Source organism: Sorex araneus, chromosome 5 (genome assembly GCF_027595985.1).
Source record: "Sorex araneus isolate mSorAra2 chromosome 5, mSorAra2.pri, whole genome shotgun sequence".
NCBI classification, from domain to species: Eukaryota; Metazoa; Chordata; class Mammalia; order Eulipotyphla; family Soricidae; genus Sorex; species Sorex araneus.
Window position 1 is genome coordinate 128,165,000 of NC_073306.1, and position 25,268 is coordinate 128,190,267.

At 44.8% G+C, this 25,268-nt stretch overlaps 1 protein-coding gene across 1 annotated transcript; it reads left to right on the forward strand.

Moving 5' to 3' along the window:
* Positions 1-10,003: 10,003 nt before the first annotated feature.
* LOC129404995 (eppin-like) lies at positions 10,004-25,062 on the forward strand. The gene is made up of 4 exons (XM_055139947.1): positions 10,004-10,091; positions 19,149-19,265; positions 24,050-24,206; positions 24,929-25,062. The coding sequence occupies exons 1-4, from the start codon at positions 10,004-10,006 to the stop codon at positions 24,954-24,956; spliced, it is 390 nt and encodes a 129-aa protein (XP_054995922.1). The 3' UTR covers positions 24,957-25,062.
* The last annotated feature ends 206 nt before the right edge of the window (positions 25,063-25,268 follow it).

Genomic DNA, 25,268 nt, shown 5'->3' on the forward strand with positions numbered 1-25,268 from the left:
GGGAGAAAGAGGACACGCTGTCATATCAGGGGACTTGCAGAAAAGGGCCCTGAGCTGAGGGTGGAAACAGAAACTCCCTCCTCGCCTGCACACTGCCTGCCCACTGCCCCCTGGGTGTCTGTCCCTGGGTCTCCTCCTCAGGCATCTTCAGGCAGTGGGACTTCAGGTACTCGGGCCCCCTTGGTTCCTCATCCCCTCTCAGGAACTTTATGGGGGAACTAGGCAGAAAATGGACCCCACAGACAGAGCCCTGGGACCCCTCACTCTCCCCTCACTCTAGGCCTATCAGGGCCCACGCTGCCCTGCACAGTGCAGCCTCATGCCAGCTGCACCCGGATCCCTGCCCACTCACCCCCTGTGACAGTGGCCTAGACGGCCAGTGTCCCCAGGATGAGGAGCACCGCCAGGTCTTCATGGTGTAGAGCTGCAGCGGACCTGATCTCATACAGCCAGGCTGGGCTGGGCTCCTGAGCAGGGCTGTGGCTCGGCAAAGCACAAGTGCTTCACATGCTTTCTGCTTCTTCCTGGCCTGGAGAAACTGTGGGGGCAATAGCCCCCTACCACTGTCCATCTGTCTGTCCCTCGGTCCCTTCTATGAAAAGTTTAGGGCTTATGTAGAGGTAACGTTGGTTTTCCCTGGCCTCTGGGAACTTGTGTTTTTTGGTTGCCCCTCAACCTGTCAATTACCTCCGTCTCTTGATCAGACTCTAACTTGTAAATATTGCCTTTCTCCTGCTTCATGAGCCGAGGGGAGAAGGCAGATGGAATAGAGAAGGGATCACTAAGGAAATGATGGCTGGAGGAACCAGCTGGGATGGGAGATGTGTGCCTAAAGTAGATAATGGACCAAACATGATGACCTCTCAGTGTCTGTGTTGCAAGCTATAATGGCCAAAAGTAGAGAGAGAGTATGGAGAATATTGTCTGCCACAGAGGCAGGGGGAGGGTGGGAAAGGGATGGTATACCCGGGATACTGGTGGTGGGGAATGTGCACTGGTGGAGGGATGGGTGTTTGATCATTGTGAGATTGTAACCCAAACATGAAAGCTTGTAACTATCTCACGGTGATTCAATAAAATTAAAAAAAAAAATTTAAATGTAAAAAAATATATATTGTCTTTCTCTTCTCCTTAATGTCGTTTGCATGGTTATTATAATTCAGAGCAGTTGCTTTTTGCATGGATACAGGAAGACAGTTAAAAAGACAAGCCTGTGGCTTGGGGGTTGATTGACTCCAGATAATACACTTCCTGGACATCTGCTATCTTGACTTAAGCCTCAGTTGCCCTTACTTCCTAGATCCCCAAAAGCAGGGTCCTGACGAGTGACTGGATGGACCCAGAGCAAGCGGTGAGCTATGAGCTACCCTGGCATCAAAATGGGCCTGGCCAAAGTGCCCTAATGCTTAACTCTAAGAGCTTGGTGATGGACAAATTCTGTCATGATCCAAAAGTAATAACTAGGTTTGGACCCTGCTGGTGTTAGGAATGATTGATTCGACCTGGGCACTGAAGTCTGAGTCTGTAGTAAGATGTCCCCAAGAGAGCCACCCTACAAGCCTAAAAGTGTCTATTACTGTATCCATACAGAATGGTAAATATTAGGAAGGAGAATTAAAGATGCTAATTAAGTTGCAGATCTAAGGAGAGGAGAAACAAATCTTAAGGGCTGTTTTGGTTTTTTGAATCACACTCAGTGATGCTCAGGGATTACTCCTGGGTCTGCACTCAGGAATTAATTCTGGTGTAATCAAAGGACCTTATGCGATGCCAGGTATTGAATCCAAGTCAGCCGTGTGCAAGGCAAATGCCCTCCCCACTGCCCTATTGCTCTGGTTCTGCCAATACATTTTTTTAATTCTTTAAGACCGTTAAATATTATTGACAAGTGGCCATTATCTTAAACCTTCTTTTAAAATACACATCATTTTTATTTCCTCTTTGAAATAGAAGTATAGATACTACAAGTATGTTCGAAAAGCGAGTCTTGGGCTGAAGCAATAGTACAGCAGGCAGGGCATTTGCCTTGCATGCATCCAACCCAGATTTGATCCCTGGTATGGCATATGGTTCCCCCAAGCACTGCCAGGAGTAATTCCTGAGTGCAAACCAGGAGTAACTCCTGAGCATCGCTGAGTGTGACCCAAAAGGAAAGAAAAGTGAGTCTTGTACTTAGTACTTATCTCTGTTATTGTTTTCATTTTCTTTTTATTGAATCACGGTGAGATACAGTTACAAAACTTTCATGTTTGAGTTTCAGTCATACAATGATTGAACACCCATCCCTCCACTAGTGCACATTTTCCACCACCAGTATCCCCATTATCATCTCTACCCACCTCACCCCTCCCCCTGCCTCTAGCAGACAATTTTCCCCATACTCTCTCTCTACTTTTGGGCATTATGGGTTAGCAATACAGATGCTGAGAGGCTATCACGTTTGGCCCTTTATCTACTTTCAGCATACATCTCCCATCCCAAATGATCCCTCCAATTATCATTGACTTAGTGATCCCTTCTCTATGCCAGTTGCCTTCTCCCCCAGCTCAGGAGGCAGGCTTCCAACTATAAAACATTCTTCCTGGCCCTGTTTCTACTGTCTTTGGTCTCAAAATATGTTATTCTGACACATGTATTTTATAATTGCCATACACCTTCGTTTTAGGTGAACAGCATAATGAAAGAGGGAAGTTGACGTGAGTTTTTAGAGGAAAGAACATAGATTTAAAAAGGCAAGTCGAGTGAAGAATCCTGGCCGGTGCAAACACAAAAGTTCATAAGTTTGTAACTGCATATCACAGTGATTCTCTATAAAAAAAATTTTTAAATACCAGAAATAACCCCACTCTAAGTGAATAGTGAAAGAATTAGATGGCATTGAACTTATCTATAGAGTAAAGAATAAAATCCTTGTCTCATCCTGTGTAAAATAGATACAGATAAAGCTGTGGAGCTGAAGTAAGAAATGTTAGTTTCCTAAACAAGAAAACTGTAAAAAAAAAAAGAAAGAAAGAAGGAAAGAAAGACAGAAAGAAAGAAAGAAAGACAGAAAGAAAGAAAGAAAGAAAGAAAGAAAGAAAGAAAGAAAGAAAGAAAGAAAGAAAGAAAGAAAGAAAGAAAGAGAGAGAGAGAGAGAAAGAGAGAGAGAAGAGAGAGAAAGAAAGAAAGAAAGAAAGAAAGAAAGAAAGAAAGAAAGAAAGAAAGAAAGAAAGAAAGAAAGAAAGAAAGAAAGAAAGAAAGAAAGAAAGAAAGAGAAAGAGAGGGAGAAGAGAGAGAAAGAGAGAAAGAGAAAGAAAGAAGAAAGAAAGAAAGAAAGAAAGAAAGAAAGAAAGAAAGAAAGAAAGAAAGAAAGAAAGAAAGAAAGAAAGAAAGAAAGAAAGAAAGAAAGAAAGAAAGAAAGAAAGAAAAAAGAGAGAGAGAAGAGAGAGAAAGAAAGAAAGAAAGAAAGAAAGAAAGAAAGAAAGAAAGAAAGAAAGAAAGAAAGAAAGAAAGAAAGAAAGAAAGAGAAAGAAAGAAAGAAAGAAAGAAAGAAAGAAAGAAAGAAAGAAAGAAAGAAAGAAAGAAAGAAAGAAAGAAAGAAAGAAAGAAAGAAAGAAAGAAAGAAAGAAAGAAAGAAAGAAAATTGTAAATGTTGATTTTGAGAGATAGAACCAGGGCTATGCACTTACCTTGCTCACTGTCAACCCCATTTCAATCTCCAGCAGTGAAAATGGTCCTCTGAGCAAAACCAGGACTGATTTCTGAGCACAGAACTAGGAGTAATTCCTAAGCATAGAGACAGGAGGTACACCTTGAGCACAGCTAGGTGTGGCCCAAGCAAACATACAAACAAAATGGGAAAAGAAAAGAAAAAACTGTAAGTGAAAAGTAACATTCATTATGAAACACAATGGAGTCTACTTCCATGAAATTTGAAGGAAAAACCAATCACGAATGAAAAGGAGTGTAGTGATAAAGTCGAAAACGGAAACCAGTGATGTGTGAAGCAGAGGGGTAGGGGGAAAGAATAAATTGTAGGATATGTTACACGGGTAGGAAAGGAATAGATCTTTCAGGGAAATAAAAAATATTAAAATTCTATATGAGGTGGAGAAAACATGTACAAACACAAAGAAAAATTTCTAAATTTTGCAAAATTATTTGAAAGACACAAAAATAATAATAAAAGAACTCACATTAGAGGCTAGAGCAATATAACCATGGGCAGGGCGTTTGCCTTACATGTGGCCAACCTACGTTTGATCCTCCCTAACCCATATGTTGGCCAAGTCTGCAAGGAGTGATCCCTGAGGACATAGTCAGGAGTAAGCCAGGAGCACTGCTGTCTGTGGCCCCAAAACAAAACAAAAATAACTCACCTTGGTTGCTGTAAGGACAGATGTAAAGCCAGAACTATACAAATATATGAAAAAAGTATAGAAAGTTGCTTTAAAATTTTCCTGCCCAGGAGCTGGAGGAATAGCACAGCAGGTATGGCGTTTACATTGCACGCGGGAGACCCGGGTTCAATTCCCAGCATCCCATATGGTCCCCTAAGCACTTCCAGGGATAATTCCTGAGTGCAGAACCAGGAGTAACCCCTGTGCATCGCCAGGTGTGACTTCCAAAAGCAATATATATATATATATATATATATATATATATATATATATATATATTTCCTGCACATATTCTGCCAAGTGCAAGGTGCCAATGATATAATGCAGGGCCACAAAGGAGAGAGACTGTGGTAGAAAACTGTGCAAACAGTTCCTAGACTGGAGGAAGAAATGGTTAGGAAAAGTTCAGAGTCTCCATTAAATGACCAAGAGGGAGATGAGGAATTGGGTTTGTCCAGAGTTGGGTCAAGCCATTCTGTCCTGTATTTTGGAAAAGATTTTGAATCCCCTTGACTTGGTTTCTAGTTAAAAAATGATTTGAAACCCAAACAACCTCCACTCTCAGCTTTGGGTCTGACTGGGTTCCCAGGAGAAAGGTGAAGTTGCAATTTTCTGCAGAGAAACAGCAAAAATTTCATCTCCAAATCCAGTGCGAGGTTGTGGCATCAATTACCACCAGCAAAGATCCTGGTGCCTGTCCACAGTCCTTATCACTGTGGACTTTTGGAGACAGGCACACATGGATGGTCAGCAGTGAGCCTGCAAGATACTGGAAAGTGACTCAGTCCAGAGATTATCAAGAACACGGGGTGCTACAGCCCTGGGTGCACAAGGGGGCTGGCAGATGCCATCTGTGCCCCAGGACACCTGAGTGTGCTGTGAACTCTGAGTCTAGCTGCAGAGGGCCACATGCACTGTGCCTACCAATGTCATTGTTTTCTGGCTTGTCACTCACAGGCCATACTTAAGAGTTCAGCTGCTGGGGAGGAAATTGTTGAGAACAGGACAAAAAGATGGCCCCCAGGACACTGAAATGGCATACCACGGAGAGCCAGGGACTGACTTTCTGTTTGGGGAGTATTGTGTTGTGATCTGTGATTCTCCAGGAAAAACCATCACACTTGTTTAACAAAATGAAGAGTGTTTTAACCTGCAAGGCCAGTGCAGCCTTAAGGGTCCCGTCTGCTCAACAGTCCCAAACCTGGGTCCAGGCCAAGTTGAGTAGTGTCCTTTCTCACATCCCGTTTGGCCACACCAGGTGCCTTTCTATCAGCTAAGGCCAGCACCACAACTTGACCACAGAAGCCAACTGTGCTGCGCTTTCCTTGAGTGCTTACCTTGGATATGTTTTATTCTCCTCTGGCAGCTGTGGAGAATGACACATGCTATTTCATCTAAATACAGTGTGTGTCTATGGTGACTTCTAAATATGTCCTGGCTGTCCAGTCCCATTTTTCTCCTGTCTTCCTGGATCACCTCATCCTTCAGCACCTTGTCACCATTGGATTCTAGTGGGATTCCTCTTGCTGTCACCTCCCCATTGCCCAGCTCTTTGGTTTGAATTCCAGATTCCACCTTGGTCCTGATTTCTTCTTCACTTAAGAAAAATTATCCTAGGTAATGAGGAACATTGTGTCCTTGGACTCTGGTCTCAATAGGACCCAGGAGCAGAGCTCCTCTGCCTGTTTTCCCCAGTATCCCGCAACTCAGGGGTCACTCCCATAAGCCACCTCCTTTGGTGCCAGATAATCTCGTCATCGGCCACCATCCAGATCATATGGTTGCTTCTCCTGGAAGGGAGCATAACATGAGGCCCCCATAACCATGACATCGCACTCTGAGCCCTGCGGTTCCACTCAGAGCACCCCTGAGGAGGGCAGATAAAAGCCTCCAGCCCCAAGGGACCCAACCCCAGCAGGGTCTCCCCTCCACAACCCAACCATCACCATGCTCAAAGCTGCTCCCCACATGCTCAGGTCGAGCCTCACATATGAGTGAACATATTCCTGGGCACATCATAAGACACACCTTACCCATTCTCCATATTTACCACACCATATTTGAGGAGTTTAGACAGAAGCAACAAATAAAAGAGAAAAAATTACAAATGCACACATACATATTTTCAGATATATACATGAAAGCTGACATCACCCAAACTATAACAATATGTTAATGATATCCTATAGAATGTCTTAATGGTTCCAGTCAAAATAGAACGATCTTCACACTGTTTCCTATATGAACACTTTTTTGTAAGTAAGTTCAGCAGTTCTTCATAACAGAAAATACAAAATATATTATTTTGGTTGTGTTTTGGGACAGGTATTGGGGCGCAGGATGGAAATATCCCAAATTTGGTGGTGGGAAGGTATAATGCTGGTGGGATTGGTGTTTGAATATTAAATGTAATCAAGCATTGTGAACTACCTTATAAAATTTTTTAAATTTTTTAAAAAATAAAAAAAATCGTAACAGAAACATCTTTGAAAGGTTCAGTCCTCATATCTTCCAGGACATCCAATGAGGGGGAAATAATCACATCATATCTGGACAGGTGGTTCCCAGGCACAGTCCTCCTCAACCCCGTATGTGAATTTTGTGCCTTGATTTTTTTTTTTGAAAGAGGGACTGTACAGTCACACCCAGCAGTGCCTAGAGGAAATTCTTGGCTCTGGGTTCAGGGTCACGTTGGCGGAGCTCTGGAGAACAGAGACAATGCTGGGGCTCCAACAGGGGGAGCTGCACCAAGGCAACTTACCCACTGCTGGAGCTCCCTGGCCCATCCTCCTGTGAATGTTGCTGTCCCCACTCTAGACTGCAGCTTCCTCATGTGAGGAGGAGGGTGACTGCCTGGATCAAACCAGGGTAACTACATGCTTAGAGCTTATAGCAACTGTGTCAAGAGGAGGAGCACCTGGTATTGACAAACATGCCTTATCACTCACTCTCTGAGAGCCAGAAACACACCGTTGGCGACAACACTCTTCTACTCCAAAGAACTTAGGGCAGTGTCCAGCATCTTCTCATCCAACAAGATTTTCCAAGCTCCACTGCTAAACCTGAGCACCAATTGTGTGTTGGCACTGTTGGCCCAAGTGACTGGAACCTAAGTGTCACTGAGATCATGGCAGGGGGCAAGAGCAGGAACAGAACATAATGTCTCAAGCGAAGCAGACAAGGAGAACTCAGTCAGCTTTCATTTCATGTTTTATTTTAACTGTTGAATGTTCCACTTATTTATAAACTTTCAATCAAGTTTTAAGCAAAAACTGCAGCTCTATGGACGTGACTACAACAAACCCATCAGCAACTCAGAGAATGGAACACCAAGTAAAATGTGGTCGGAGGTCATGCGGGGGGAAGGGTGATGCGTGCCGAATGTAGACTAGAGACTGAACACAATGGCCACTCAACACCTTTATTGCAAACCACAACACCTAATTAGAGAGAGAGAACAAAAGGGAATAGCCTGCCATAGTGGCAGTGTGGGGTGGGGGGAGACGGGACTAGGGAGGGTGGGAGGGATGCTGGGTTTATTGGTGATAGAGAATGGGCACTGATGAAGGGATGGGTTCTCGAACTTTGTTTGGGGGAAACATGAGCACAAAAATGTATAAATCTATAACTGTACCCTCACGGTGACTCACTAATTAAAAATATATAAGTTATAAAAAAAACATCAGGAGGCAACTGCACACGTCTCATATTGTGATTTCACTTCTAAGTCTGCACCGCTGATGTGCGGGTATGTCTGGACATGCCGAAGAACAGCAGAACCATGAAGAAGCACCGGCACCACTTGTGGCAACCACAGCGTCACAACCCTCTGCAGCAGTAGGAAAGCCCGCCTTACGCCCACTAAAATCTCATCTCCCAGTGACCACTAAGGCCAGCCCCACGCGCTGATGCCCTCATTAGCAAATCCTGTCCAAGTCATCATGAGGACAACGCTCCCACCAGGATTCATCTCTCTCCTCCTTATGAAGAGGATGGGTTTATTGTCTCCTCACACATAGAATGGGTGAACCGGAAAAACATTTTCTTGCTCCATTATTGCTTTCTCCTTTAAGCTTTGTGTCAGAAAGAGGTGGAAGAGACGCATAGGAAGACCCCTGGGGAGAGAAAGATGAGCTCTCTGCACTCCTTCAATCCTGGGACCCTCAAATCCTCTTGGATCCGCCTTTTGGAAGCTCTCTAGGTCTCACCTCTCAGACTATGGGGGCCCTGGGGCCTTCCAAGAAGCGATAAGAGGAGCCACCCTCAGCAATACTTTGCTCAGCTCTGCGGACCTTAAGGTCCATGTTCAGGTCTAACAATGCAGTCAGCTTTGGTCTGTGTGCTGGGGTCAACATGGATTTTCCCCCAAAGTCCAGGAAAACGGTGGGGCAGGTTTTCAGACTCCCAAAAATCTGAAGGTGCACTAATATGCAACCTGAACTCATTCTGTTTTATTCCTCCTTTCTTCCCTTCCTTCTCTCTCTCCCTCTCAGTATCACTATTTCTTTTTCTATTTCTATTTTTTCCTTTATCTTGGCTTCCTAGGAGACACACCCACCTGTACACATGGTTTGCTCCTGCCTCTGTGCTCAGGAGTCACTTCCTATGGTGCTCAGAGCTTATGCAAGGATGGAAATTGAATTGGCACTGACCGTGAGCAAGTCAAGTGATTATTCCTTCTACTATCTCCATGCCTAATATTTTAAATTTTCTTATCACTGTATCACTGTCATCCCATTGTTTGTCGATTTACTTAAGCAAGCACTAATAATGTCTCTATTACTCTCAGCCCTGAGATTTTAGAACCTCTCCTTACTCATCTTTCCCAATGATTGGAGGCTCTTTCAGGGTGCGGGGGAATGAGACATGTTATTACTGTTCTTGGAATATTAAATATGACGCACGCATCTTGCCAATCTCTGTCGTGTGAGTGGGATACTCTTGGTAGCTTGCCGGGTTCTCTGAAAGGTATGTATATATCTGTAACTGTATTTGGAATATGAATTTGACACGGGGAGCTTGTCAGGCTCTCATGTCTGGGCAATAGACTTTCAGTAGCTTGTCAGGTGTTCCAAGAGAGAGAACTAGGCTATTAGATGTCCATAAGCTTCTGGGAGCTTGATTTTATAGTCTCTGGATGTTGGGTGTTGATGAGATTACATAACACCAGGGGCAGATTCTGAGTATAACTACCTAGCTACTAGAAAATGGAGGATATGGGTGGAAGAGGCCCAGTACTAATCCGAAAAGTCGGACATCTCGGCCCCGGGTCCTGAACACTTGAGTTCCTCTGCCAGTTCCTTCATGCATGAGGCTCATCCAAATGTGTGGAGTGTGGCCTTGAGCATGGCTGTGCTCAAGAGACGCCAAAATAGAAATTTTCTTTCATGTTCTGAAAAATTTATCTCCCAAGTTTTATCTGTACATTTTGCACACATGACTAGACACTGATTTCCTGAGCCTCTGCCTGTGGATATGGGAAGTAAGAGAGATTGATCTGACTCGGGATCTGATCTTATGAAACTGTTTCTGGCTGGGGGAGCTGAAGCCCAACCTTTGCAGGCCGTGGGCAGGTACAATATAAATGGTCTGGCCTGCACCATCACAGGACAGGGAGCAGCAATATGAAGCAGAACAGCCTCCTGCCACTCACCCTGACCTTCCTGGTCCTCTGTCTCCATGAGGCACAGTGTGGAGTCCAAGAGAATATAAGTGAGTGTCAGCCATGGGGTCTCACGTGGTTATCTTAGGCCTGAGAAGCTTTTATTCAAGGATTTTGTGGGATGAGCTGGCTCTGATGCCAGGAAGGGGGGTTGGGATAACCATGTTCCAGGGTTCCCAACTTCCTCCAGCAAATTTTAATTTCAATTTTAATTTCAGTCGAAAACAAGCCTGGAACATGCCCAGGAAGCGAGGAACCCTGCAAATTACTTTTCATTTTGGGAACGTGCCGCATGGATTCCAATTGTCCAGGGTCTCAGAAATGCTGTTTCTACGGTTGCCAGACAATGTGCATGGATCCTGTGACTACATAGTGTGAGTTGAGTTGGTCCAATTCTCCCCGTAAGCCTCTCAGAGCTGGCTAACACAGCCAGTACCATGCAGGAGTGCCCAGTCAGAGCTGTGCATTGATTCAGCCTGACGGTGGCCTAAGGTGCCTACAGATTTGCCCTCATCCTCACCCCAAAATCACCCTCACACTCGCCTGCAGCACGCAACATTCACTCCAGGACACAGGAAGCTCCCTGCCTTGAGGGTGTTGGTTTGACAAGACCGACTCTAGTCCTTCAAGCATTAGTAAAAAGTTATGTTTATATATAATTGCCTGTCTTTCCCTTTTAGCACATCATAATGAATAATACCTGGTTCATTGAAAAACATCGTTAAGGATTTTATGCTTTAGTCTTTAGCCTGCTTGCCAAAATAAAAAAAGTATCCAGGATTTTGATTCCTTGACTAAGGTTTCAGTATTCTAAGGAATGGAGTACTTGGCTGGAGTCCTGGGAGCTGGCCCATGTCTGCTGCATGGGCTGCTCCTTCACATGTCCCACAGTCTCTTCTCTCCTCCTGCAGGAAGACGCCACGTCCACCCCCGGCCTGAGAAGATGTTGTTCCTGCAAGCTCAGGCCTGCGTGCCAGGGCTCCTGTTCTCGGTGCTCCTCACGCAGAGACATCCTGTTCCTGCAGCTAAAGGCTAATCAGTAGGAAACTCAATAAAGAAGCAAAGTGCTCAGTGCTAGCACTGTGGGGGTCTGTGCTGCCTGCGTGTCTGTCGCCCTCCTCTCCCTCTGCAGTCATGGGGTAAGGGGATCCTTTGGATGTGTGAAAAGGACCTGAGTGCTAGAGGTCACCCATTCCCTGTAACAACCCTGCATCTCCCTTCTGCCATGCCTCTCTGTCATGTGACTGGGGGTTCTCAGTCATATCTAGGGCCGCATAACCTGTGTTTTGGTGTTTGGATCCCGTGTAGGGGACCCCCTGTCAGATTGGAAAGCTGCACCTTTGGCTCCATTCTCTCTGAGAAGAGCATGAGCTGCTGTGTCCATTTGGCCTGTCAGTGCTGTATGCTCTGGGCTGCAGAGGACCAGTGGACAGGAAATGGACGCCTGGTCTTCTTCAGGGATACCAGGGGCTCAAAAACTCAGGTTGTTCCACAGCAGGGAAATGACGTCGTGTCCGCAGGGAAAGACAACTGCAAACTCCTGGCATGTTAGTTTGAGACAGGGTTGGTCGGTGGGAGGCACTAATCGAGCCAAAAATAAAGTGTTATTCAGTCTTGAGTTGTTGTTTTTTTTTCTACTTTTCTCTGTGACTTAGTGTTGACTAAGGATCTTGATAAATAACCCTCTTTTATTTCCGCTTCACACATGTATCTTAATCTTTTGTGTTTAGGCCACACTCAGATGTGCTCAGGAGTTACTCCTGACTTTGCACTCAAATATCACACCTGGTTTTGTTCAGGGGAATCAATGGAATGCTGGGGATGGTACCCAGGTTGGCCTCGTGCAAGGCAAGCACCTTATCCACTGTGCTATCTCTCTCCCTACCTTCTACTATTGAATAATTTCTGTAGTGGAGGTCAGAGCAGACTCCCCAAACGCACCACCTTGGTACTCTGATTATTTGAAGTCAAGTTACTTAAGTAGTAGCCTGAAGAGAATCAATAACTAATTTTCTGTAGCACTCCTTGTTGTCATGAGCAGATAAATTCCTGTGTGAAAAAGGACTTCCTCCCCTTTCCTAGGGCACAAGACAGGTATGTCTTCCCCTAAATAGAAACTTTAGGGTCAAAAAGTACTTGTCCTTTCTAACAGCTGCATAGTATTCCATCGTGTAGATGTACGAAAGTTTCTTTAATGAGTCATCTGTTCTTGGGCACTCGGGTGTTTTCCAGATTCTGGCTATTGTAAATATTGCAGCATGAACATGCAAATGCAGATGTCATTTCAACTATACTTTTTTGCATCTCCGGGATATATTCCCAGAAGTGGTATTGCTGGGTCAAGTGGGAGCTCAATTTCTAATTTTTTGAGAAATGTCCATACTGTTTTCCAAATGTGCTAAACCAGTCGGCACTCACACCAGTAGTGATGGAGAGTCCCTTTCTCCCCATATCTGGGTACTTGATCATTGGATGACTGAAATGCAAGCATGAAAGTTTGTATGTCTGCAACTCTACCTCACCGTTATTAACTAATAAAAATAATTTTTAAACTGCTTCTCACCCATTTTGGTGACTTCTTTGCTACCCTCAAAACCTCTTTTCCTCTAAGTTATTCTTTTCCTATAAAGGAAAAAATGTGAAAAAGGTCTTTTCTCCAGTGCTCAGACTCATGGACTTCTGGGTCTCAGAGTCAAGGGAACTTTAACTTTCCTGTTAATCTGTGTGAAAGTCATTATTCGACCAGCCAGTAGAATACAGATAAAGGGGACATTAACTCTCCCCAACATAATATTGCTTGTCCCAAGTCACTCAGGCCTATCAGGATTCTGCAGATAGTGACTGTTCCTGGAGAATGAAAACCAAGTGAGTGACTTGCAGACAGGCCTATTCAAAAACATCTTTTTTATTTAAGAATAGCCAATGAAACCTCTCTGCCTTCTCTCTAACAATCCCAACAAGCCAACAAGAGCATGGAAGCATAGTCACACATCAGCCTGTCCTGTGGAGGAAGTTAGAAATGACCTGTGTCGGGACAGAGAGATAGTACAGGAGGTGAGTGTGTGCCTTGCATGCTGCCAACACAGCTTCCCATATGATCTCCTGAGCACCACCAGGTTAAATCCTTAGTGCACAGCCAGAAGTAACCCCTGAGCACCACCACCTGTGGCAGAGAGAGAGAGAGAGAGAGAGAGAGAGAGAGAGAAGAGAAAAAATGACCTGTGTCTGCCAGCCCAAAGTGCAGATAGAGAGGAAAGGTAAATAAGTACAAAAGAGAGAAAACCAAATTTGATGACTGAGATGCAATAATGTGATAGAATACAACTCTCTGCCCAATAACCAATATTCAGACACACCCAAACACATGGTATTGGGGAATAAGAAAATCAGAATACATGTTTTGGTAGTGCGGGTTGCCATTATTAGCAAAGAGAAATAATATTGACTGTCCAGGGCAATCTCTTTTCAGTTAATCATATTAACAGATTTTCTTAGAAACCAAAGGGGGTGGAGATTCATAGAAACACACTAAAGAAAGTGTTAGTGAGATTCAGTTTGAGCAGAGTGTCCTGCACCTCAGCTTCCTTTTAGAAGAGTCCTTGGATGTCTCTGTGGGAGTGTTAGGTGCAGGGCCTCTGCTCTGCCACTGTCAGGCTGGGTGGGGACAGGAGACACCAGAAGCCCTCCAGATGCTTCTGCCTGGCAGAGAGTTGTCCCAGAGGTGAACACAGCTGCCTGCAAATGTCAAGAGGAAAGTTGACAGTGACTCCAGGCATTGCCTAGATTTTACCCCTTGGTCCCATTTTTGTTTTGATTAATTTAGCTGTGTTTTGGGGGGTTCACAGCTTAGCATGATAAGGGGTAACTTCTGCTTTTCATTAAAATATTACTCCTGGAGGTTCTTGGGGGAAATAAGGAATGACACAAATGAATACCAGGTTGGCCTTGTTCAAGGCAAAAGCCCTCCACTCTCTAGATATCTTCCTGTTTCTAGTACTCCTTTGTTTTACTACGTTGTAACTATTAACACTTTACTTATCCCAGCCATAGCAGGGAGTGAAAAAGCAAACACAAAGGCCCTTGTGAATTCTGGCTGCTTTTCTCCTTTCTCCCATATCTCCAAATCCAGTGTTCCCCACCCCCTGCCCCCAAGTCTCTCCACCCCTCACCACAGACTCCATGATAGGGTCAGTGAATAACAAATGCAAAGTTTTTATTTCTCCTTATCCATATCTTTCGGACACCCTTGAATAAGAGAAATGGGATCTAACTTTCTAACTTCTGTTGGTGGCATTCAAACCTAAGAATCTTGTGGGCCCCAAGGTGGCTCGAGTGAAGTGGGGAGGAGAAAAATGGTCACATTCTCCTGATCCACCTCTGCCACCTGGGTTACTGGGTTCCTGTCTCACCCCACAGAAAGGAATTTCAGGAGTAGATGAGCAATGAAAATTTAAATTTTTATTTGGAGGTTTTGAAGGGAAGGAGGAAGAGAAAGTTGGAGAGAGTGGACAGTAACCTGCTCAAGAGAGAACCCGGGATTCTCCAAGGGGGAAGAGAAACCTGACACACACCCCAGCATTAGACAGGAAAGCATGAAAGTACACATCTCAAGAGGGGAGATGCGGGCGACACATGCTCAGGCACCATATGTGCTCGGCCACTTAGGCAGAAGCAGCACATGGGCTCAGGCAGCATATGTGCGCCCTTCCTTTGTTCAAGGTGGCCTTTATAGGGTTTCTCCAACCTGCCCCCATGTGGGGCTTCTCCCTAGGTAAAATTCATGGCTAGGGAGGTTACCAAGGGGGTTGGAGGTGGTGATGGTCTTCTTGGAAATTCCTCTCCTGACTTTTGTTTCTGCAGGAGCTTCTGTTGGAGGGGTTTGGTCCAGCCTCCTCAGGGTCTGTTACAGACGGACACCAGGTCTCCATGAGGTGAGGGCTGTTACTTCCCAGGAGATTTACTGCCGTTGCATTGGAAGGAGCCTTCCCTACCTGCTGCCCTACATCATAAGAAGCCACCAGCTGGAACATTTTCCCACCGGACCATGACTTCCTCTCTTAGGGGTCCAAACATTTCCTTGGCTATCAACTCTCCAAAGTGGACAGATGTGGGGGTTTCCCCAGTGAGTTTCAGCCATTGCACACCAGCCTCCACCTGCCAGATAGGGTTTGCTTCCCACACAAGGGCACCTGTTCCGCTGTCCCCAAGCCTGAGCACAGAGCCCCAGGGGGCCTCCTGGGTGCAGGATCCGACTCCTGTCTCAAGCTGCCTTTAGGAGTATCTGTGCTTTGCTTTATTGTATTTCAGTGTGTTTGGGCCACACTGGCAGTGCTCAGGACTGGTTCCTGGTTCTGTGCTCAGGGATCCTCCTGCAGGTGCTGGGGACAATGTTTCGTACGGTGATCAAACCTGCGTGAGGAGCCTCCAAGGCAACTGGTGACACTGGACTGCCACAGGCCTGGAGTATCCACTTGCGGTTTATCATGAGGGCTGTCAAGAATGTGGGTCTGGCTGTGGGCTCCATTTGCTGCCTGTGCCCCATAAAAGTTCCCGATTGATGAGTCCTCAGAAGAAGTTAAGAACCAAAAGGGACCGAATTTCTGATATCACTGATAGGAGATGACTGAGGAGGTACCCGGGGACAGAGACCCAGGGGGCATCGGGCAGGCAGCTTGTGGTCGAGCCGGGGGCTCCTGTCTCCACCCTCGGCTCAAGGGCCTTTTCTGCCCAACCGAGTCTCCAGAGATGACAGCGTGTCCTTCTCCCCTCTGGGGTCTCTCCTGCCAGCCCCTCCTTCCTGAGACCCCTGCCCCTGGGTTTGAGAATGGGGATCCTGGTGCTCTGAGGAATCTGCTTTCTCCAGGCCCCAACAAGACCTTTCTAAGATCCTAGAGGCCAGTTTGGCGAGGGACACACCTTCTGTCCACTGAGGTGTTCAATGATATCAGCCTGGATGGAGTGGAGAGACATTAATGTGAGTTCTTTTAATACTATTTTATGTTTTAAAATAATTTTCGCTTCAGCAGCACATATACTAAAATTGGAACGATACAGAGAAGATGGGCTGGAGTGATTCCATAGTGGTAGGGCCTTCGCCTTGCACGTGGCCAAACCATGTTTGACTCCTTCTTTCCTCTCAGAGAGCCCGGCAACCTACTGAGAGTATAGCACCCGCACGGCAGAGCTGGCAAGCTACCCGTGGTGTATTCGATATGCCAAAAACAGTAACAATAAGTCTCATAATGAGAGACATTACTGATGCCCGCTCAAACAAATCTATGAGCAACAGGATGAAGGTGACAATAACAGTGATAATAATATTTGTTTTTTTGTGTTCTTTTGACATACCTTGCAAACAAATCTCAGTTCTCCACTCTCAGCTCCACGTCTGACTATGTTCCCAGGAGATAGGTGAACATGCAGTTTTCTACAGAAAACAGGAGGAATTTGGTTCATCTCCAAATTCATTGTGAGGCTGTGGCATCTGTTACAAACAGCAAAGATCCTGGTGCCTCTCCACAGTCCTTATCACTGTGGACTTTTGGAGACAGGCACACATGGACGGTCAGCACAAAACCTTCAAGATCCCAGAAACTGACTCACAGTCCAGAGATTAGCAAGAACACGAGATGCTCCAGCCCTGGGTGCACAAGGGGCCTGGAAGATGCCATCTGGGCCCTGACTCAGGACACTTGAGTGCGCTGTGAACTCTGAGTATAGGCAGCAGAGAGTCAGTTGCCCTGTGCCTACCAATGACCCTGTTTTCTGGCTTGTCACCCACAGGCCTCACTGAACAGTCCAGCTGCTGGGGAGGAAACTGTTTAGAGAAAGACAAAAAGATGGCCCCCAGGACACTGAAATGGCATCCCACCAGAGCCAGGGACTGACTTTCTGTTTGGGGATTATTGTGTTGTGATCTTTGGTCCCCCCCAAGAAAAACCATCCACTTGTTTACCAAACTGAAGAGTGTTTTAACCTGCAAGGCCAGTGCAGCCTTAAGGGTCCTGTCTGCTCAACAGTCCCAAACCTGGGTCCAGGCCAAGCTGAGTAGCGTCCTTTCTCACATCTCTTTGACCACACCAGGTGCCTTTCTATCAGCTAAGGTCAGCACCACAACTTGACCACAGAAGCCAACTGTGCTGCGCTTTCCTTGAGTGCTCACCTTGGATATGTTTTATTCTCCTCTGGCAGCTGTGGAGAATAACACATGCTATTTTGTCTAAATACAGTGTGTGCGTGTGTGTGTGTGTGTGTCCAGGGTGACTTCTAACTATGTCCTGGATGTCCAGTCCCATTTTCGCCTGTCTTCCTGGATCACCTCATCCTTCAGCACCTTGTCACCATTGGATTCTAGTGGGATTCCTCTTGCTGTCACCTCCCCATTGCCCTGCTCTTTGGCTTGAATCCACGGCCTTTGAATTCCAGATTCTACCTTGGTCCTGATTTCTTCTTCACTTAAGAAAAATAGTCCCAGGTAAAGCAGGACTTTATGTTCTTGCACTCTAGTCCTCAATAGGACCCAGGAACAGAGCTCCTCTGCCTATTTTTCCCAGTCTCTGGAAACCCAGGGGTCAATCCCATTAGCCGCCTCTTTTGGTGCCAGATAATCTTGTCATTGGCCACCATCCAGATCATATAGTTGCTTCTCCTGGAAGGGAGCATAACATGAGGCCCCCATATGTTGGTATGCAACATCCCATAATCTCAGGCCTAGCTAGAGAAATAAAGAATAAATAAAGGAAGAAAAAGAAAAGGGGCAATGGGCAATTCTGTAACTTCTCAGTAGGATGGCTATGTTGACACTTTGAACTCTCTAACAAAAGCAGCTGGTCTGCCTTTAAAGGAACAGATAATAAGATGCCTCCTTGAGAGGATACAAAAGTATTGTCATTGGTTTAAGCCAAAAAATATAGAACAATTCAATCTAGATTTATGGATAAAATAGGGAGAGAACTGTGTTATGCACAGAAAGATGGAGATTTGATCCTAGCAAAGGAATCAAGGGCATACAATTATATTTCTGCTGCCCTGAATTTTTCACAGTTTGACTTTGAGTGTGAGGAGCCTTCTCTCTCTTCTTCTCATACAGCTCTCTCCACTGATTCATCAACTCTTTCGTCTTCTCATATGGCTCTCTCCACTAATTCATCAAACTCTAAGGCAACTTATAAGGAAACTCCTGTGTTAGAGGAGAAAAGTGGGGAAGAATCTTTTATATTGCCAAAATTTTGTGCTAAGCCAACAGCATCTGTCTTGTCTGGTGAATCATATCAAATGATGATCCATCTGCCTGATCTGAGTCTGATAGCATCAAGTCAGACACAGAAAATTCAGTTTTAAAAGAGGTTGTAAACTTTCATGAGTTGAGAAAAGTTAATGAAAAATTATATAAATTAATTAGACAAATTAATTACCTTGAGATACACCTCCCTTCTGAAAGAAAGATAATGCCTGCTGTACAGGGTATCACTGATCCTGACCCTCAATTATATAAGAATAGGGAAGAAGAATCTCTATGTTGCCATTTTAAGCTTACTCCTGAGTTGCATTCTCTGACACAAAAATATGAAGCTCTTTTATATAAAGCAAAGTTGAGTCAACAGCCTGCTCATTTTATGACTTTTCCAGTTGTTTATAATCCTGATATACAAAGAGAAAGATAGGCAGGAAAAAAGAAAGAAAGGGAAAAGAAGAAAAAGAGAAAGAAAGGAACAGAAAAGAAATATAGATAAGGAAGGAAAAAAGAAAAAGAGAAAGAAAGGGAGAAAGAAGGATAGCTCAGAAGAAATAAGTTCTAATACAATTAAAAATGATTTAGATAAAATTAATCAGAGATGTAAGGTCCTTTACAGGGACCCAGTCTCTGGGAGTTGGATGCCAGGCCAGGTGGGGACTAGGTTTTGCTGTTATTTCAGCAAACAGAAACCACTTTTGGTGTCCTACAAAAAGCCTAAAGCTTCTCAGTGAGTAAGGGATAGCAAATGAAAAAACTGCAGGATGGATTCCTTTTTCATGGATTTTTGACGGCTTTGTTAAAACAGAAGCGCTTCTCTTCTTTTCTTTTTGGATCCAATTCTACAAGCAGGAGACAGGCTAGTTGGACTGAGAAACGGGGGATAATCCCAATCGTCCGACAGGGAAATTTTTACCCTGGGAACTGCCCTTCCTTTCTCTGTCCATCAGGTTTTCTTCTCTGGTTCTTGGAGGGTCAGAATCAGGATCAGGTATGTATTAATGCACATGCATGTTATTTTGTTGTCTTTCTGTATGTCTGTCTATGTTAAGTGTTTAAATATTGAAGTCAGATTGAAATCAGAAGTGGCAGTCCTACTCCAGAAAATTTTTAAAAGTTTGAGTGTTTTTTGGAGCTTATTAAGAGTTGTAAAATTAGAGCATGAAACCAAGGTGAAAACTGTTAAAGATTAATATAAAAGATTCATGATTTAAAATATCTAAAATATAAGAACTATTAAATGAGCTGTTAAAAGAGAATTAAATAATTGTATATAAAATACGTTCAAAAGATATTGGTTTATTTTAAGAGATAACAGGTTTATTATATAAGACTGGATGATATTCCAAGCATATTTTATCGGGACATCTATGAAGTTTGAGAAGGAGGAAGTTTCTAATTTTACTTATGATGCTGGTGATTCTTCTTTGTCCATGAGAGAAGAATCTGACAACAGGAGTGCTTCGGCAGTTACTGATTGTGGAAAAACCTGGACTGTGAAGTTCATCCAGAAATGGCATGAAAGTGTTGTTTTTGTTTAGAGACTAATTGGTCTTCATTGACAAATGTCTCTGAACCAGGACTGGAACTGAAATATTGCTTAATGAGTGTAACTCTGTATATGTAAACTCTGTATTATAAAATGAAAAGCAATTTCTGTAAAACAAGGTTAGATTTTCTTAAGATTTTCTTGAGGTATTACTGGAAAGATTTGTGAAAATGTTTGTATTGTTACTTACTGGTCATTTTAAACAAAAAAAGGGGGAAATGTTGGTATACAACATCCCATAATCTCAGGCTTAGGTAGGCCTGGATGTAAATGTCGTTTTCAGTTATTGTTACTTTATTTTAACTGACTTTGTTACTGTTTCCGTTGACTAAGTTAATTTGCATATTCTGCCTATGTGGCTGAATATCATTGGTTAGTACATCAACCTACTTAATAAAAGGGGGTTGAACAGACTGCTCTCCGGCAGGCCATAACACAAGAACCTCCAGAGACAGTCATGTGATCCGCCCCAAAAATGTATATTTCTTCTGCGAGTGAAATGCCTCGGACTGTCAAGTAAAACTGCAACATTATTTTTTGTTAAGTAAAACTGCAACATTATTGCAACACCCATAACCATGATATCACACTCTGAGCCAGGCTGTTCCACTCAGAGCACCCCTGAGGGGGGCGGGTTAGAGCCCTCCCGCCCCAAGGGACCCAGCCCCAGCAGGGTCTCCCCTCCACAACCCAACCATCACCACGCTCAAGGCTACTCCCCACATGCTCAGGCAGAGACTCACATATGAGTGAACATATTCCTGGACACATCATAAGGCACACCCTACACATTCTCCATATTTACCACACCATATTTGAGGGGATTCAACAGCAGGCAAAAAAATTAATAGAGAAAAAATATATATATGCACATATACATATTTTCAGATATATATATGAAAGCTCACATCACCCCAACTTTAACACTATGCTACTGATATCCTATAGAATGTCTTAATGGCTCCGGTCAAAATAGAACAATCTTCACACTGTTTCCTATATGAGCACTTTTTTGTAAGCAAATTCAGCAGTTCTTCATAACAGACAATACAAAATATATTATTTTGATTCTCTGAGAGTTTCCTGCCCACATGGGACAGCCTTGCAAGCTTCCCATGGTGTATTCATATGCAAAATCCAGTAACAAGCTGGATCTCATTCCCCTGACCCTGAAGAGCCCCCAGTGCAACATCGTTAGGAGGACCGCGTCGAGATAGACTTCTAAGATCTCAGGGAAAGGACGAAATGAGATGTTACAGAGCCCGTCCGAGAAATCGGTGATTAACGGGATATCGTGATTGTGATTATTTTGGTTGTGTTTTGGGACAGGGATTGGGGAGCAGGATGGAAATATCCAAAATTTGGTGGTGGGAAGGTGTAATAGTGGTGGGATTGGTGTTTGAATATTAAATGTAATCAAACATTGTGAACTACCTTATAAAATTTTTGAAAATTTTTTTTAAAATAAAAAAAATCGTAACAGAAACATCTTTGAAAGGTTCAGTCCTCGTACCTTCCAGGACATCCAATGAGGGGGAAATAAGCACATCATATCTGGACAGGTGGTTCCCAGGCACAGTCCTCCTCAACCCCGTATGTGAATTTTGTGCCTTGGTTTCTTTTTTTTTTTTTTTTATAGAGGGACTGTAGAGTCACACCCAGCAGTGCTTAGAGGAAATTCTTGGCTCTGGGTTCAGGGTCACGTTGGCGGTGCTCTGGAGAACACGGACAATGCTGGGGCTCCAACAGGGGGAGCTGCACCAAGGCAACTTACCCACTGCTGGAGCTCCCTGGCCCATCCTCCTGTGAATGTTGCTGTCCCCACTCTAGACTGCAGCTTTCTCATGTGAGGAGGAGGGTGATTGCCTGGATCAAACCAGAGTCACTACATGCTTAGAGCTTAGAGCAACTGTGTCAAGAGGAGGAGCACCCGGTATTGACAAACATGCCTTATCACTTACTCTGAGAGCCAGGAACACACCGTTGGCTACAACACTCTTCTACTCCAAAGAACTTAGGGCAGTGTCCAGCATCTTCTCATCCAACAAGATTTTCCAAGCTCCACTGCTAAACCTGAGCACCAATTGTGTGTTGGCACTGTTGGCCCAAGTGACTGGAACCTAAGTGTCACTGAGATCATGGCAGGGGGCAAGGGCAGGAGCAGAACATAATGTCTCAAGTGAAGCAGACAAGGAGAACTCAGTCAGCTTTCATTTTATGCTTCTTTTTAACTGTTAAATGTTCCACTTATTTATGAATTTTCAATCAAGTTTTAAGCAAAACCTGCAATCTATGGACGTGACTACAACAAACCCATCAGGCTCGTACTGTGATTTCACCTCCAAGTCTGCACCGCTGATGTGCTGGTATGTCTGGACATGCCAAAAAACAGCAGGACCGCGAAGGAGCACCAGCATCACTTGTGGCAAAAACAGTGTCACAACCCTTTGCAGCAGTAAGAAAGCCCGTCCTACACCCACTAAAATCTCATCTCCCAGTGACCACTAAGGCCAGCCCCACACTCTGATGCGCTCAGTAGCAAATCCTGTCTAAGTCATCATGACGACAACCCTCGCACCAGGATTCATCTGTGTCCTCCTGATGAAGAGAACGGGTTTATTGACTCCTCACACATAGAATGGGTGAACAGGAAAAATATTTTCTTGCCGCATAATTGCTTTCTCCTTTAAGCTTTCTGTCAGAAAGAGGTGGAAGAGACACGTAGGAAGACTCCTGGGGAGAGAAAGATGATTCTCTGCACTCCTTCAATCCTGGGACCCTCAAATCCTCTTGGATATGCCCTCTGGAAGCTCTCTGAGTCTCACCTCTCAGACTATGGGAGGCCTGGGGGCTAAAAGAAGCGACAAGAGGAGTCACCCCCAGCAACATGTTGCTTAGTCCTGCCGGCCTTAAGGTCCATGTTCAGGTCTAACAATGCAGTCAGCTTTGGTCTGTGTGCTGGGGTCAACATGCAAGGATGGAAATTGAATTGGCACTGGCTGTGAGCAAGTCAAGTGATGTACTCCTACTATCTCCCATGCCTAATATTTTAGATTTTCTTATCACTGTATCACTGTCATCCCATTGTTTGTCGATTTACTCAAGCGAGCACCAGTAACGTCTCTATTACACTCAGCCCTGATATTTTAGCAGCCTCTCCTTACTCGTCTTTCCCAATGATTGGACGCTCTTTCAGGGTCGGGGGAATGAAACCTGTTGTTACTGGTCTTGGTACATCAAATATGTCACAGGTAGCTTGCGAGGCCCTGCCGAGAGGGAGGGATACTCTTGGTAGTTTGGGGATGCTCTGAAAGGTATGTATATATCTGTTATTATATTTGAAATATGAATTCGACCTGGGGAGCTTGCAGGCTCTCCCATTCGGGCAATAGACTCTCAGTAGCTTGTCAGGTGTTCCAAGAGGGAGAACTAAGCTATTAGCTAATGCTTCTGGGAGCTTGGTTTTATAGTTCCTGGATGTTGGCCATTGATACGATTATATAACACCTGGGGCAGTTTCTGAGTGTGACAGCCTAGCTACTGGAAAATGGGAGATGTGGGTGGAGGAGGTCCAGTACCAATCCAAGCAGCCTTGGAGATCTCAACCCCTGGTTCTTCACGTCTGTATTCCTCTGCCAGTTCCTTCATGCGTGAGGCTTGTCTGAATGTGTGGAGAGTGGCCTTGAGCATAGCTGTGCTCAAGAGACTCCAAAACATAAATTTTCTTTCATGTTCTGAAAAATTTATCTCCCAAGTTTATCTGTACATTTTGCACACATGACTAGTCACCAATTTCCTGAGCCTCTGCCTGTGGGTATGGGAAGCAAGAGAGATTGATCTGACTCAGGATCTGATCTTATGAAACTGTTTCTGGTTGGGAAGCTGAGCCCCCAACCTTTGTGGGCCATGGGCAGATACAATATAAATGGTCTGGCCTGCACCATCACAGGGCAGGGAACAGCAATATGAAGCGGAACAGCCTCCTGCCGCTCGCCCTGACCTTCCTGGTCCTCTGTCTCTATGAGGCACAGCCTGGAGTCCAAGGGAATATATGTGAGTGTCAGCCAATGGGGTCTCACGTGATTGTCTTAGGCCTGAGAAGCTTTTATTCAAGGATTCTGTGGGATAAGCTGGCTCTGATGGATGCCAGTAAGGGGGGTTGGGATAACCATGTTCCAGGGTTCCCAACTTCCTCAACCAAATTTTAATTTCAATTTTAATTTCAGTCCAAATCAAGCCTGGAACCTGCCCAAGAATCCGGATACCCTGCAAATCACTTTCCATTACTGTAAGGTGCCGCACGGATTCCAGTTGTAACAGGAACCAGAAATGCTGTTTCTACAATTGCCAGAAAATGTGCATGGATAATCCGAGTCACATACTGTGAGTTGAGTTGCTCCAATTCTCCCCCTAAGCCTCTCAGAGCTGGCTAACACAGCCAGTACCTTGCAGGAGTGCCCAAGTCAGAGCTGTGCATTGATTCAGCCTGACGGTGGCCTGAGGCACCTTCAGACTCACCCTCTATTTGCCTTGCATGCGGCCGACCCAGGTTCAATTCCTTGTATCCCGTATGGTCCCCTGAGCACCACCAGGGATAAGATAATTCCTGAGTGCAGAGCCAGGAGTAACCCATGTGCATCGCCAGGTGTGACCCAAAAAGAAAGAAAAAAAAAAACAGAGTCATCCTCACCCTCACCCCAGTGTCACCCTCACCATCACCGGCAACACGCAAAATTCACTCCAGGACACAGGTATCTTACTGCCTTGAGTGTGTTGGTTGGACAAGATTGACTCTAGTCCTTCAAGCAATGGTAAAAATGTATGATTATATGATTATATATAATTGCCTATCTTTTCCTTTTAGCACATCATAATGAATAATATCCGGTTCATTGAATAACATGGTTAAGGATTTTATGCTTTAAGTCTTTAGCCCGCTTGCCAAAAAAATAAAAATAAAAAAGTATCCAGGGTTTTGATTCCTACACTAAGTTTTCAGTATTCTCAGGAATGGAGTACTTGGCTGGAAGTCCTGGGAATTGGCCCATGTCTGCTGCATGGGCTGCTCCTTCACATGTCCCACAGTCTCTTCTCTCCTCCTGCAGGAAGACGCCACGTCCACACCAGGACTGAGAAGATGTTGTTCCTGCAAGCTCAGGCCTGCGTGCCAGGGCTCCTGTTCTCAGTGCTCCTCACACAGAGACACCCTGTTCCTGCAGCTAGAGGCTAATCAGTAGGAAACTCAATAAAGGAGCAAAGTGCTCTGTGCCAGCAATGTGGGTGTCTGTACTGCCTGCGTGTCTGTCGCCCTCAAATCCCTCTGCAGTCATGGGGTGAGAGGGTCCTCTGGGTGTGTGAAAGGGACCTGAGTGCTAGAGGTCACCTGTTTCCCTGTGACAACCCTGCATCTCCCTTCTGCCATGCCTCTCTGTCATGTGACTGGGG